Here is a 15,628-nt window from a genome sequence, read left to right as displayed (position 1 = left end):
GGCGCGCGTATCGCACAACCTTTGAATCAGATAACGAAGCAGTCACGTGGGTGTGAGTGAAACGAAGCTTCGGACATGATTGGTCACGTGATTTTGCCAGAACGAATCAAGCTTCGATACAACGCTTCAATTAAAATCGGTTCATTTTTTTGACACACGCCTCGGAGCTTCGGTGTCACTGGTAACATCACTATGAAGCGGTCATAGCAGTGTTTTATCGTGAATAAAGCACACCTATTTTTATAATAAGTATTATTAAACAGTAATTATTACTTTGTGGCAAAAGTATAGTTGATAGTGAGAAATGAACCTTAAAAAGTGTGACCAGAATAATTTTTATGATTTATTTGAGGCGTTTCAAGCCTATCTTTGTATCATTTACTAAATAGGACTTAGAAAGTAATTAGTAATAATTAAAGGGGACATTTCACAAGACTTTTTTAAGATGTAAAATAAATCTTTGGTGTAACCAGAGAACATATGTAATGTTTTAGCTCAAAATGCCCCACAGATTTTATTATAACGTTAAAATTGACTACTTTGTAGGTGTGACTAGAAATGTGCAGTTTTTGGGTGTGTCCTTTAAATGCAAATGAGCTGATCTCTGCACTAAATGCCAGTGCAGATTAAGGGGCACCATTATCCCCTTCTGACATCACAACAAGGGGAGACAATTTTTTTGCTTGCAGAGAATGGTTTACCAAAGCTTAGTTACTGGGTTGATCTTTTTCACAAACTTCAGTCTCAGTACATGATTGAATATATAATTGCGAACTAGTACTTAATTACTTTTTATTAGTAACTTTCCCAACACTGCTTAAAGCCATTACAAAATCTTTACTATTCTGTAATATTTGCATAAACATTTTTGACTATTTGTGATAACTTAGCTTAAGCCTTTTTTGTGATTTCCCGTTATCTACATAAAATCATCCTACACAATGCAAAGAACATTTTGGAAAAATATAACCTTGATGTCTTTAATATTGACTGAGTTAGGCAATCCATGAATGAAATCTAACTTTAATCTCAAAACTGAATGAAAACTAGTGCTGGGAAAAGATTAATCGCGATTAATCGCATACAAAATAAAAGTGATTTTTTTGCATAATATATGTGTGTACTGTGTCTAATTATTATGTATATTTAACCACACACACATTCATATATTCATTTCAGAATTGTTTTATTTATATATCATTTTTTAAAATTTATATTTAATATAGATTATATAAAAATATAAATAAATATAAACATGTAAATGTTTCTTAAATACATACATGAATGTGTGTGTAAATATTTATACATAATAATTAGACACAGTACACACTCATATATTATACCAAATAATCACTTTTATTTTGTATGCGATTAATCGTGATTAATCTTTGCCCAGCACTAATGAAAACCTTACCGTGTATTTCCCAGACAGGGTGACGTATGCTTGAAACCAACACTCAGAAATTATTGCAAAAGAAAACATCTGTATAATCAGACTAAAACATTTATTAATTGCCCTTGTAACAACTAAAATAACACTTTATAGCATAAAAGGTCAAAAAATGTTCATGAACCCTACAAATGACATTGTATGCATTATAGCAATGTGAAATGATATATAAATGCAATGTTTACATAAAATATTATACAGGTTTAAAAGATTCCATTGATAAAGTATGACAGATAACGTAAATATATACTCTTGCATTTAATGGATGGACAAACATAACATTGCAAACTGTCCACTCACTTACAGCAAACGTTATGTACACAAATGTATTGCTTTGCACTGTTGCTGCTTTAAAGTCACAGATTTCATGTAGGGTTGGTTTTGCTGCATCAGTAGCACAAACGTAAAATACAAAACTAATTTTTTTACAACTATTGAATGGTTACTATCATAGACTTGCTATGAAATCACTGCTGGAAACCGGACTTCAATACCTCGACTTTACATGCAAAACAAATATCCAACAACTCACGGCACCGAACATAAACTTTAACAGAGACAGAACGATGTGTTAAAATCTCGTTTTAATAAAGGAACAAATCCTGAAAAGTAATATAACATATACAAACACTACTCGAGGCCACTACAAAAATCTGATGAATTGTCAAAGGAAATTTAGGAGAGAAAAGGACTTTATCTCTTGGGCCAGTTATGACGAAAACCTCTGAAAGAAAAGACACAATTTAATGATCTCATGAGGGATCACTTGCTTGCTCGTTCGTACAAATACTCCCTCATGCACACGGACACGCGCAGTACTGTGCACACACACATACACGCTATCGAAAACACGCTCTCTCACATGCACACACACACTTTCACAACACACAGTTATAAGGTGGTGTTGTCTCACCTCTCTGATGTTTTGGGTACATAAGACATACTCCTGCCTCCTACAGAGCCTTGCTTTTGTCTTCTGGGGTTTTTCTGAGAAATAAAGTTCAGATTAAAGATCAGAGGGGTTCTCAGAACAGTGTGACATCAAAGCCATAATGATGATTTTGAAGTTTATTGGTTTGAAAAAACTTGCAAATTCAAGAAAAACTCAAACCTTCTGCTTGGAATCATGCGCTGGTCTGTTTGGATCAAACTGTGAACTCTCCTTTGATTTGCCTGCGTGTATAAAACAAAAGCGATGAAGACGAGAACTTTAATGAAAAGCAAAAAAATTTTCAGGACCAAATCTTACCGTCAAATATTTTCATGTTGGACTGACTGTAGTCAAAAGGTTTGAAGTCCTGTTTGGAAACTTGAGGGTCTTGAAGAGCTTTGGCTTTGTGTTTTTTCGGAGCAGGTGTCCGGGATGGATCGGTCTCAGTTTTCTCAGTATCCGTCTTTGAGACTTTTGTGTTTGTTTTAGGACCCTCTTCACATACATCACTGGTCACTCGCTCTCTCTTTTGCCCGGTCTGCTTTGCTTCCTAAAACACACAAGAATGTTAAATGACTAAGAAATTAGGAAATAGCAGAGCTGTTATAGAGGTTTCTCACCATTACTTGCTGCCTGACGCTATGAACGTTTTGCACCGACTCCTGATAGCTCTGCTTTTCCTTCTTTCGCTCTTCTAAAAAACGTAAATTAACAAAAATGTGAACGTTTCTGTATCGGTACAAGAAATATTCAGAAATGTTTATCCCATTGGAGGCTTGTGGCTGTTAAAATGGGTGAGGAGTTCAGATAAACATTAGAAACATAATTTGTTGTGTTGTTGTTACCTCGAGCTTTCTTTGCCTGTTCTTTAGCCTCCTGCTTTGCTTGAACGTCCTTCTGTTGCTGCTCAATACTCTGTAACTTCCACCTGTTACGAATCTTTAATAAAAACAGTGAGTTTGTTAAGTCACCTGATATCTGTCAATTACATGAATACATCATATTTGTATGTATATTTATGTACACATGATTAACCACTTAACTAACTACCACATGAACAACTGTCATTTGTTTTGGAATATTGTAATATTTTTTTGTTGTGTGCCCTCATAATCTTTAATCAAAAACGCAAATCTCCCCAAAACGATCTTTGATAACTTCCGGTCATATGGTATGGCAGGTGGGTGGGGTCCGGGAAAAAGTGATTAGCAATTAGCATCACAACCCAATTTCAAACAATCCAATCAGATCTCGATGGACAAATTCAAATCCAGCCCTGCCTTATTTTATTTCAGAAGCCAGTTTCACTCGGATTTACATCACCATGAGGAAAATTAGGCAATCGCTACTTCCGTTTCATGGCAACTTAAATAATGTATTATTTCTTGCGTGGAAAAGTGACACAGCTGACATCTTAATAGAAACTTCTAATTATAAGGTAATTAATTTGATGGCTTGTAACTCAAAGTAAACATGACTACTGTATGAATACTGAAATCCATCCATATACATCTCCATACAGTTTGGAAAATAAATATTTGAACACCTGTCTATCAGCTAGAATTCTGACCCTCAAAGACCTGTTAGTCTGCCTTTAAAATGTCCACCTCCACTCCATTTATTATCCTAAATTAGATGAACCCGTTTCAGGTCGTTAGCTGCATAAAGACACCTGTCCACCCCATACAATCAGTAAGAATCCAACTACTAACATGGCCAAGAGCAAAGAGCTGTCCAAAGACACTAGAGACAAAAATGTACACCACCTGGAAAGGGCTACGGGGAAATTGCCAAGCAGCTTGGTGATAAAAGGTCCACTGTTGAAGCAATCATTAGAAAATGGAAGAAGCTAAACATGACTGTCAATCTCCCTCTGACTGGGGCTCCATACAAGATCTCACCTTGTGGGGTCTCAATGATTCTAAGTAGGATGAGAAATCAGCCCAGAACTACATGGCAGGAGCTGGTCAATGACCTGAAAAGAGCTGGGACCACCGTTTCCAAGGTTACTGTTGGTAATACACTAAGACGGCATGGTTTGAAATCATGCATGGCACGGAAGGTTCCCCTGCTTAAACCAGCACATGTCCAGGCCCGTCTTAAGTTTGCCAGTGACCATTTGGATAATCCAGAGGAGTCATGGGAGAAAGTCATGTGGTCAGATGAGACCAAAATATAACTTTTTGGTCATAATTCCACTAAACGTATTTGGAGGAAGAAGAATGATGAGTACCATCCCAATAACACCATCCCTACTGTGAAGCATGGGGGTGGAAGCATCATGCGTTGGGAGTGTTTTTCTGCACATGGGACAGAGCGACTGCACTGTATTAAAGGCGGAGTCCACGATGTTTGAAAGCCAATGTTGATATTTGAAATCACCCAAACAAACATGCCCCTACCCCAATAGAATCTGGTCCTTCTGTTGATAGACCCGCCCCACACATACGCAACCCGGCATTTGATTTGATTTGATTGGCTATTAGTGTGTTTTGGTAGTCGGCCCGTCTCCTTTTCCAACGAATTTTTCAAACATCGTGGACTCCGCCTTTAAGGAGAGGATGACCGGGGCCATGTATTGTGAGATTTTGGGGAACAACCTCCTTCCCTCAGTTAGAGGATTGAAGATGGGTCGAGGCTGGGTCTTCAAACATAACAATGACCTGAAGCACACAGCCAGGATAGCCAAGGAGTGGCTCTGTAAGAAGCATATAAAGGTTCTGGCGTGACCTAGCCAGTCTCCAGACCTAAACCCAATAGAGAATCTTTGGAGGGAGATTAAACTCCGTGTTTCTCAGCGACAGGCCAGAAACCTGACTGATCTAGAGAAGATCTGTGTGGAGGAGTGGGCAAAAATCCCTCCTGCAGTGTGTGCAACTCTTGTGAAAAACTACAGGAAACGTTTGACCTCTGTAATTGCAAACAAAGTCTACTGTACCAAATATTAACATTGACTTTCTCAGGTGTTCAAATACTTATTTGCAGCTGTATCATACAAATAAATAGTTAAAAAAAATCATACATTGTGATCTCTGGAATTTCAGACCCCTCGATAATTTCTAAGTGGGAGAACTTGAAAAAGTAGCAGGGTGTTCAAATACTTATTTTCCTCACTGTATTGTATCTATAACTATCCATCATCTAACCATCCATCTGCACTTATCTATCTATATATTTCTATGTATCAGCATCTACCTATTCATCATCTATCTATATCTATCTATTCATCCTTCTATATTGATCTATCATCCGTCTATATCTATCATTCGTTTTTATCTATCTGTTTCCATCCACCCATCTATTTACAAGCATCTATCCACCCATCTGTACATAATAATATCAAGAACAACTTGAACCATGAAACCACGTTACAAAACAAAAATGTTTCAGTTAATCAAACAATAAATAAATATAAAACATTTAATAAAAACACAACACACCAATAAAAAGCACCATACCTCATAAATCTTTGATGATGGATCATATTTGGCATTCTTTGATATGTGAATGTCCTTTGATGGTAAATACTGAAAATAAAAGCAAATATTAGTAAATAGGTTCATAAGCTTCTTAGTGTTATTATTGACAGTAAGTGAAACTATACAAAAGCACATTAAAAAGTGAACCGTGTCGTTTCACTAATACAGTGTTAAAACTAATACAAATTGTGTACAAAGAAGTTTCAAACCCACTCCTTAAAGGAAAACATAATTTTTTTTTTTAATATTTTATTTAGTTCTAACCTTAACTTAAATTAATTAATACATCCCTATCTTTTTTCAATGTGTGCACTTTTAATCTTTGTACAGCGTGTTGTGAATGTGTTAGCATTTAGCCTAGCCCCATTCATTCCTTAAAATCCAAACAGGGATGAATTTAGAAGAAACCAAACACTTCCATGTTTTCCCTATTTAAAGGCTGATAAACGAGGAGTTACATGAGTAAGAGTAAATAGGGAAAACATGGACGTGTTTGGTGGCTTCTAAATTAATTTCTGTTTGGGTCCTAAGGAATGAATGGGGCTAGGCTAAATGCTAACACTTTCACAACACGCTGTACAAAGATTAAGTGCACGCATTGAAAAAAGAGAGATATGTATTAATTGGTCTAAGTTGAGGTAAGAACATCGTAAAATATTGAAAAACAGTGGTGTTTTCCTTTAATCTGCCATTGGTCAGCAAACATACAGCCTGTAAATCATTTTGGTGCTACTCAATGTGCAGACATTGCACAATTTACTTGAGGAACTACAGTACCATTCGAAAAGGATTCTCAAAGGACTCCATGATGCTGTGTGCTTTCTGTTGTGCTACTGTCAGATGAGCGGTGTCTGGATGCTCCTGATCCTCCTAAACAAACCCAACACAAATAATCCATCTTAATATAGACCATCACTATAACTGCACATTATTATGTAGTGCACGCAGCCTATAAATATCTTACAACAAAGAGACTGATCTGTGGTGGAGCTATAAGGCCGTGCAGTGGTTTCAGGTTTTCATCCACGTTCTCCTCCTCCTGCTCCTCCTCCTCTGAAAACAAAACTCCTGGTTTGGTCGGGGTTTCTAAATAAGAAAAAATGACAAAGATAAGTCCTCTAATGTGTCCTTAAAGCTCACTTAACAGTTTTTAAAAATGATGAGGTATGTTGTGAGGTATTCATAATAATGTACCGATCGAAGATAGGTCCAGGACATCACTTTCAGATGAGCGAGACGTGTCATGGGGTCCAAATAATAAAGGCTGGGGCTACAGGAGAACAGCAACATGGGATATTAGAAGAAAATTCACAACATCAAACTGCAAGTAAATGAAATCTTTAATACGTACCCTTCTTTTTGGCGTAATTGAGGTCCTTTTTTCTGCAACTGTCTCTGCCTGAAGAGACATAATGTCATTAACATTAGTCTAAATGTCAACAGTGTGTATAATTAAAATATTAACTACAGCAGGCGGTTGTCCAGACAGGGTTAAGATTCAATAGGCTTTATGCCCAGCTGCACTACTTCCTGAACTTCAGCCAGCTCCTTGTTTCCTGTCTGCCATTATTGGACAAACTGATTAATCCAGGTGTGCCTGATTATTGTTGTGACTACTGAGGTCAGGCACACCTGGATTAATCAGTTTGTCCAATAATGGCAGACAGGAAACAAGGAGCTGGCTGAAGTTCAGGAAGTAGTGCAGCTGGGCATAAAGCTTATTAGGAGCAGGCCTAAGTTATGGTTTATGACATTTCAGTAATTCTTATTATAAAAAACAATGCTGGTGTGCATCTTGAGACTAAGCAATGGCACTGAAATATGCGTTTATACATTTAGGAAGCACAAACACGCATTTTAGTCTGAGACTAGGATGAGCCCTGCCTGGGAAACCGCCTGTAGAAGTAATACATTTGTAAGTATAACAGACAATGTAAACAAGACCTACAGGATTGAGTTTGGATCTTAACGCACCTTCAGCAGAGGAATTTCTCGAGCTTGTTTCATAATCTGATGAAGTTCATTGATCTGTTGCCGCACTAGAGGCGGTGTTGGGTTACAGCAAGCGATGATACCCTGAGGTTCTCTATAATAAAACAAATTAGATCTGTAAAACGACTGTGCCAATCAGAAAAGACATGATTTGCATATAAATATTTTAAAGATACAATAGCGAAACATTAGGCACATTTTACATCGATAATGGTGCAAGAATAAATAATGCATATTAATTATATATAACCTATATATTAATTTAATGTAGTGCATAACTTTTGATTTCTAGAATTGAAGATTTTAGATGCAAAACCCTCTAAAGGGGCGTGCACACCAAGGCGTTTATGCCGGTGGCCAGCATATGTTTTCATTTGTTTCCAGTGGCTTTTCAAAAAACGGCAGAACCTGGCGGGTTTTGTCCACACGGAGCGCTGGCCCTCAGCGTTTTTCCAAGCTGAGAATTGAAAAATATTCAACTTCCGGTGAAAAGCTCAACTCGTCAATGTCACTTTTCATTTGGCTGTTCAATCACAGTGGAGGAGGGGCAGGACAAATATCACAACAACCAACCGGCACATCGTTCAACGACTGATAAACGAAACAGCAACCAAAGCGCTCAGCTGAAAATAGCTGGCAAGCGCCTACAGTCAGCATCGGCCTGCCGTTTCAGCCGCGTTTAAATGCTTTGGTGTGCATGCCCCACTAAGTGCACATTTTTATTAGGTTCTTATGTTTCAGTAATTTCACTTGAAATACCTTATTTTCACTTCAGTTTTATTTAACAAATTTGACTGTATTTCACTGCAAAACCCTTTAAGTGCGAACTTCTAAAAAAAATCAACTCTTTGGACACAACAACTGCAAAATCCCTGAAGATGTAACTAAAAACATTGCAAATAGGGGTGTAACAATAATTTGTGGTTGGATTCTGAATCACAAAGGTGATATTATGCACAGCTCTTTCATGCATTACGGCTCTTTGATCAATAAGTCCTTATCAATATAAAATCATTGGGTGCTTCTCAATATGCTTCCTCGTCTCCTCGCTCCTGCGTCCTACATCCTACGACCCGGAAAATGATCGAGCTCAGCCATCATGTAGGACATCTTAATTTTTTAATTGTACCACGAGGAGGCGAGGAACGAGGAGTTAGGAGGCTTTCTGAGGAGTCATGAGCGAGGATACACAAGTGTATCCTATGTGAAAGTGTTTTATCAACTAAACCTGAGGCATGTATAAATCTCCTCCCCCTTTCACATCGTCACGTCATTAAACACACATAAATCTTGCTATTAATCATTAAATTATTGTAAATGTAGACTCGTCTCAGATTCTATATTTAATATTTATGTTTAAACCACCGATCTATCAGTGGTATAGACACACATTAATTTTACAGCACTTTTAAGAATGTCTTGATTTTAATGTATCAAGGATATGAACTATAACTCAAGTATGTATTTAACTTTATTATGTTATGTGACTACCACATAACAGTCGTATTCAGATCCAATCACTCACAACGGACACAAGTTTGAATGTGATCCACGATTCATTTTCCGTGCACTTAAAGGACATTGCAGAAAATCAATGTGGCGTATTTCTGACAGGCTTGAAGCCAGGATTAAGATGTGAAGCAAAGGTATAATGCGTGCCGGGAGTAGGGGTGGGCAATAAACCAGTAGATATAATAAACCGGTCGAAACCAGTAGAGATCATCTCTATTGAGGTTACGCACTCACGACACATTGTTGTGTGCGTGGTCATGAAAACTTAACGTTTGTACATGTATTACAGCACTGCAGTTTTAAACAAGTGATTTTAAGCCATTAAAACACAAACAACAATGTAATATGCGCGCACTGTTTCTGTGTGAGAGGAGCGCGCAAGACGCGCATCCACTGCTTATTAAGCTCGTAACATTTTTGTCACTTTATTTGCCTTAAATGCATAAAGCTTAATAAGTTATAATGTACATCATTCTTTCATCACTGACTGTTTATATGTCAGTGAGCTTGAATTTAGTTTGTTTTTTTGTGAGAATTATGAAAATTCTATAGCATTAAATATTTTAATAACATAAAAACCTAATTAAAAGATAAAAAAACTTTGCCGTGATACATTTTGTTATCATGACAAAACGAATCCTATCGTGAAATAAAATTTTGTTCATATCGCCCACCCCTAGCCGAGATCATTCTCATTTTTGATGGAGACGTTTTGCATCAGCTTCTCAATTATTCAATTTTTTTGGTTTAAATAATATCTAGAATGTGATCTGTTTAAAACTTACTTTGGAAGTTCTTCAGCGATCTTCATCATCATATGGTTTGGTAAGATGTATCTGCAGTGAAATAAACATGCTCATAATAAATCACTCTTTATAAGCACTCATAACGTCAAGCCAACTGATACTGGTACAGAAAGAATAATGGTGCGGGTTTGGAGGGTTACCCAGTGCTCTCGTCTTCATCTCGTGCCAGTTTATCTCTCCAGGCGTACAGCATTCTGAAGCCCGCTAGCTGCTGTGTGTTGAAACTCCTCTTCTGTTTGCGGTACAGCTCCATGTACGAGTCCTCCGTAAAGATAGGCTTCACGAATTTCTAAAAGAAGAAAATTATGAAGGTTGTAGCAACACAATAAACTTTGTGTCAAACAATGCAGCGTGACAGACACAGACTAAATGGTTCTCTTGAATGATTCATCATTTTAGCCATAAAAGGTATTTCATAAATTTTTATTACATTTAATTTAACAAATTTTCAGCGGGCGGAAAAGCTTTATTAGTTGGTATTAAAATGTGTTTGTACCTTCAGTGAAAGGTCTCTGCTTTTAGACCAGACTTGCTGAATGAGGGTGGGCTGTCCGTTGCCTGCATCATAAAGGTCGGCCCGTACTCGATCATACACGTACAGAAGATAGTGAGTGTCTGCCTGAGCATAATTCAACATCTCATTTGGCAAGGGCCTATGCGGAAAAACAGGAAATCAATTTGGTTTTGATTGACAAATTCACAGCATCCACAAATTCCTCTGTGTGAATAAACAAGTTTATTCACCTTATTCTCCAGTCGGCCAGCTGGTAGCGTTTATCCGACTCCACGTTGCAGAAGACCTTCAGGAGATGATCGAGGGAGTTTCTGCCGAGGTTCAGGCTACGAGCAGCGTGATGGGTGTCAAACATGTTGACCACGTAGAGTCCGAAGTCCTTCTGTAGCCACTCGATGTCCGAGTCAGCCCCATGAAACACCTGCAAGGTGCAATAACGTGTTATATGGACGACAAACAACATGCATTAACCGCTTCAACTGTAGTAGAGAATTACCTTGACAATGGTTGGGTCGGTGAATGTTTCGTTTAAGATGTACATTTCACTGCGCAGTTGCAGCGTGTCTATGATGAAATCCTCCTCGCGGGTGGATATCTGCATCAGGCACGTGATTCCTAGAAAACTTCTGTAGGAATGATGCTGTGGATGGAGAATGTAAATGTTGCTCAAGTGAATGTTCTTATGAGAAAATACCTTATAAAAATTCTCATTACTTTATCGCATGGCCGTAGCCAGGGTTTGTAAATTAGTGAGGTACAGGGTGGGGTGTTAAGAGTTAACAAATGCTATCCCAAGTGATAAAAGTGCACTAAAATACACTTTTTTAAGTACACTTATTAAATGTACTATTTCTGTGCATTAATTTTTTAACTAATATACCTAATTTGTCTTTAGTACTAAAGAGGATTTTTAATAATGAGATCTGGCAACACTGCGAATTTTGCACCTGCGCTCTCACAGCTTGAGTCAACCTCCGTCATTTTACATTAAATTATACAGTAAACTGTGCAAACTTACAAATGACAATATGAGTCGTTTTGAAAAACTTATTAGTCAGGGAACTTCAAATTTTATTTTTTTATACGTAAAAATGACCTCATAGCTGGCTATGTCCAAGCTTTAATGCATGCACTGCATTTATTTAAAAATAAATTGAAGAACATTGTTAAGGGTTGTTAAGCGCAAATTTACAAAGCATCCGTCAATACAGAACACAGCAATGAAATTAAATTTTAAAGGAATAGTCTACTCATTTTCAATATTAAAATATGTTATTACCTTAACTAAGAATTGTTGATACATCCCTCTATCATCTGTGTGTGTGCACGTAAGCGCTGGAGCGCGCTGCGACGCTTCGATAGCATTTAGCTTAGCCCCATTCATTCAATGGTACCAATCAGAGATAAAGTTAGAAGTGACCAAACACATCAATGTTCTTCCTATTTAAGACGATTAGTTATACGAGCAAGTTTGGTGGTACAAAATAAAACGTAGCGCTTTTCTAAGCGGATTTAAAAGAGGAACTATATTTTATGTCGTAATAGCACTTTTGGGAGTACTTCGACTCGCCTGAAAAGTCCGCTCCCGTTCTCACTCTCATAATGGGAGAGGGAGGGTGTTACTGCGCCGAGTCGAAGTACTCCCAAAAGTGCTATTACGCCATAAAATATAGTTGATGTGTTTGGTCACTTCTAACTTTATCTCTAAATGGTACCATTGAATGAATGGGGCTAAGCTAAATGCTATCGAAGCATCGCAGCGCGCTCCAGCGCTCACGTGCATGCAAACAGATGATAGAGGGATGTATCAACAATTCTTAGATAAGGTAATCACATATTTAAATATTGAAAATGAGTAGACTATTCCTTTAATGAAATTAAAATTAGCCAGTATTTGTGCACCTGTAAATGTAAAAAAATTAATGCAATACAAAAGGCAATGAATATAAATGTAGGACGTTTTTAATAATATATTAGTAGATAAATTAACATGCATCTATATAGTATGAAAACAACAAATAATTTTTTAGGGCTGTGACATTTGCGTTTCCCATTAAAAATACCTGTCTGAAATCGATTCTGAATCTCAAGACTGAAATAAAATATTTTTTAAACCAGCAGAGTCATACCTCCAAATCCACAGCAAACTCGGACGTCTTGGCCAACTTCTCATTCAAAGCAACAAGATCCTCCAGCGTGTCAATAAAATGACAGCTGCTCTCAGCAATTGGTTTATACATCTAAAGCACAATGAAACAATGACTTGCTTGTGCAGAAATAATATAAATATTCAACACGTGTCATCTAATAATATATTGCCAAAGGTTTAAAGGAGACATTTACCTGTGGATCAGGTTTCGAATTGAGGCTTTCTGGCATGACCAGATGATCCAATTCATACTGATATGGGTGAGAAAACCTGGAAAATACCATTACTTTTCATTTAAAACTGCAGAGTAGCATGAAAAGCACTGGATGAATGAATTAATTATCTGTCTTACATATCATCCACATGCTCTTGTGTTCTCTGCTGATGGATGAAATCTGCCAGCGCAGCAGGAACATCTAAATCCTCTGGTCTCTCCTTACGAACATGTTTGTCTGTAAAATCTAGTAACACATTTAGTTCAATTTCAGTATCTTGCTAGTCATTGTCTTGCAGAGATTGTCTGTGTCTCATAAAACAGTGGTTCTCAAACTGGGGGCCGCAAGATGGTGCCAGGGGGCCACCAGTTTTATGACATTTTATCAAATAAATTAATTTATCATGAATTCTGTGCAAATTATTACACCTAAAAAAATAAGACTACTAATCAAAAATTCGTATAATTTAATATGTTTTGTTGAATTAAAAGTTGAGTTTTACAATAGTTCTTGTCATAAATTTTCTTTGGGGGGAGCCGCGAAGGACTGCGCCATACACAAGGGTGGCCGCACGCTGAAAAAGTTTGAGAACCACTGTAAAAGATCTGAAAGCATGTCACAGAGGTTGCTCAGCACACTTACAAGCGGGCAGAGGTTTCAAAGCATTGGGTTTGATGAAGATTTTGGAGATGAATGGAGTGTTGCTGTTATCCACTTTCTCCTTAAATTTCAGCTGTGGCCGCTGAATGTTTTTGGCATGCAGAAGGTGAAAGGTTTCAGTGCTCCGATTTCCTCCCTATAAAGGGAAAAACATATGCCATAATACCAGAACCTGCTTCTCAAAAACAGCCTCACAGTGAAGGGGTAACGTTATGGGGTCCATTATGGGATGGAATAAGTGCACTCGTCCCATATAAATAAACTAACCTTGCGATTCCAACTAGACACAACAATCTTGGGTGGCTGATATCCCACCGGCATCACAGGCTGTTGTGTGCGATTCACACCAGAAGCTTCATCCAGAAGAATCCCCTGAGCAGATAAATCACAACACACATCAGAACTGCCCACTGCTGCCTTATTAAAATGACGTAGAAGAAAATCTTTTGTGTTGAACAATCAATTTGTTGTGTTTAATCTTTGCCATTTTGATCAACAAATTTAAATTATTGTTTTGAAGTAAAACCCTCAAAAGTGTAAGACAATGAAACTCCTACCACTTTCTCAAGAATGGCATCATTTGAATCCACAACCAGGTCAAATCTGTCCTCAAGACCTGTTAGTTTATTCCTGTCTCTCATGTGAGATCTACAGCCATGGTGTTGCATGATCTGGCTCATACTGTAGGAAAAACAGAGATATTGATAAAGGATCAACAAGTTATAACCTATATTCGTCTCAAGACTCACACGTTTTTTTGCAGTATCATTTATGTATTTATTTATATAATTATTTATTCTTCGTAGTGCCACAATACCACTGCAGTAATGCACTTATAGTAAAATGACTTACCAGTGTAAAAGTCGATCACCCTGTGAGGCGCAAAACTCTTGAAAGGCAGGGAAACTGCGGTAAAGATCAAACTCATCTCCGGCCTGTGGAAGAGCCGCACTCGATTTAGTGGCAGCGACCACAGTTCCCAGTCCGTGCTGTAAAAAAACAATTGATCTGTTAACTAAATTCATTTTAGATTTTAAGTCACTGGAATTTACAAGTTATTGCATGTGCACACATGGCTACTCGTTCCACGTTGCAGTGTATTGACAGCTAGTTAAACCAATGACAGATGGTGTTACACGTTAAAACGGCTCACAGACCTTGACAAATGCATCGACATCTTTAAAACCTGGACAAAACTCTGATTCTGGCTCTGTTTCTCCGGCTGATGCACAATGATCGTTGGGTTTAGTAGTGGCAGCACTACTCGAGGAGGCCGCCATGATGGTGAAAACATAAAACTGCAGTTCACGCGAGAATGTGATTCTCTTCTTCTTCTGGAGTGCAGTGGTAGTTGGCAAACCAACTTAGGAGGCGCATTCCCGCCACCTACTGGAAAGGAGTGTGGAGCGACTAAATTCTAGTAATCAAATACTGATTAGTTAGATAAAAAGATAGATTATTGATTTCTTTGTCTCATCTCAACGTGATTCTTCATTTGCCTCGTTTTTTTTGATGTTCAATATCCAATCACTGCGTTTCATTCAGGTCTACGTGCATAATTTGGTCAGTAGTAAAATAGAATAGAATAGCACAACTTAAAACATTTAATTAATTAAACCATTAAATATATTTAAGCGTTTCTCTATTTTATAAACCATGTTAATTTGTTTCTTAAAAAAAATAGTATTATTATTATATTGTATCGTTATTGAGATGATAAATATTTTCACTGTTCACGTTTCTGGTTATATTAAATTTTACAATAAAATAAATAAATACAGAAATTAGATCATGTTTGGAGCGTCTGTAGTTATTATCGATCGTTACCGTTTAGTTAGTTTAATTTATCATTAAGTCTCACAAATTAGAGAATCAAAGTGTAAAAGCGTACATATTATAGCCTGTTTCATGAGCCATAAT

The 15,628-nt window shown here is 37.4% G+C and overlaps 1 protein-coding gene across 1 annotated transcript; it reads right to left on the bottom strand.

The window, feature by feature from the left end:
• Positions 1-1,486: 1,486 nt before the first annotated feature.
• exosc10 (exosome component 10) lies at positions 1,487-15,028 on the bottom strand. Its single transcript, XM_055188691.2, has 25 exons — positions 14,866-15,028; positions 14,561-14,697; positions 14,266-14,389; positions 13,976-14,080; positions 13,691-13,844; positions 13,186-13,294; positions 13,028-13,103; positions 12,814-12,924; positions 11,181-11,324; positions 10,915-11,105; positions 10,667-10,823; positions 10,311-10,459; positions 10,150-10,200; positions 7,835-7,946; positions 7,212-7,259; positions 7,055-7,130; positions 6,825-6,946; positions 6,638-6,730; positions 5,840-5,908; positions 3,227-3,320; positions 3,002-3,075; positions 2,700-2,931; positions 2,562-2,623; positions 2,364-2,437; positions 1,487-2,174 (listed from the first exon to the last, which is right to left on the bottom strand). The coding sequence occupies exons 1-25, from the start codon at positions 14,986-14,988 to the stop codon at positions 2,144-2,146; spliced, it is 2,718 nt and encodes a 905-aa protein (XP_055044666.2). The 5' UTR covers positions 14,989-15,028; the 3' UTR covers positions 1,487-2,143.
• Between the last annotated feature and the right edge of the window lie 600 nt (positions 15,029-15,628).

This window comes from Misgurnus anguillicaudatus, chromosome 13 (assembly GCF_027580225.2).
Source record: "Misgurnus anguillicaudatus chromosome 13, ASM2758022v2, whole genome shotgun sequence".
Lineage (NCBI taxonomy): Eukaryota > Metazoa > Chordata > Actinopteri > Cypriniformes > Cobitidae > Misgurnus > Misgurnus anguillicaudatus.
This window is presented reverse-complemented; position numbering and strand designations above follow the sequence as displayed.

Bases quoted from the DNA above. Each gene is read 5' to 3' on its own strand.
- exosc10 (XM_055188691.2), bottom strand. From the start codon at position 14,988: ATGGCGGCCTCCTCGAGTAGTGCTGCCACTACTAAACCCAACGATCAT. The intron at 14,698-14,865 runs GTCTGTGAGCCG...GTTTTTTTACAG, and splicing joins ATGTCGATGCATTTGTCAAG to CACGGACTGGGAACTGTGGT. The intron at 6,947-7,054 runs GTACATTATTAT...TTTCTTATTTAG, and splicing joins CCTGGACCTATCTTCGATCG to AAACCCCGACCAAACCAGGA.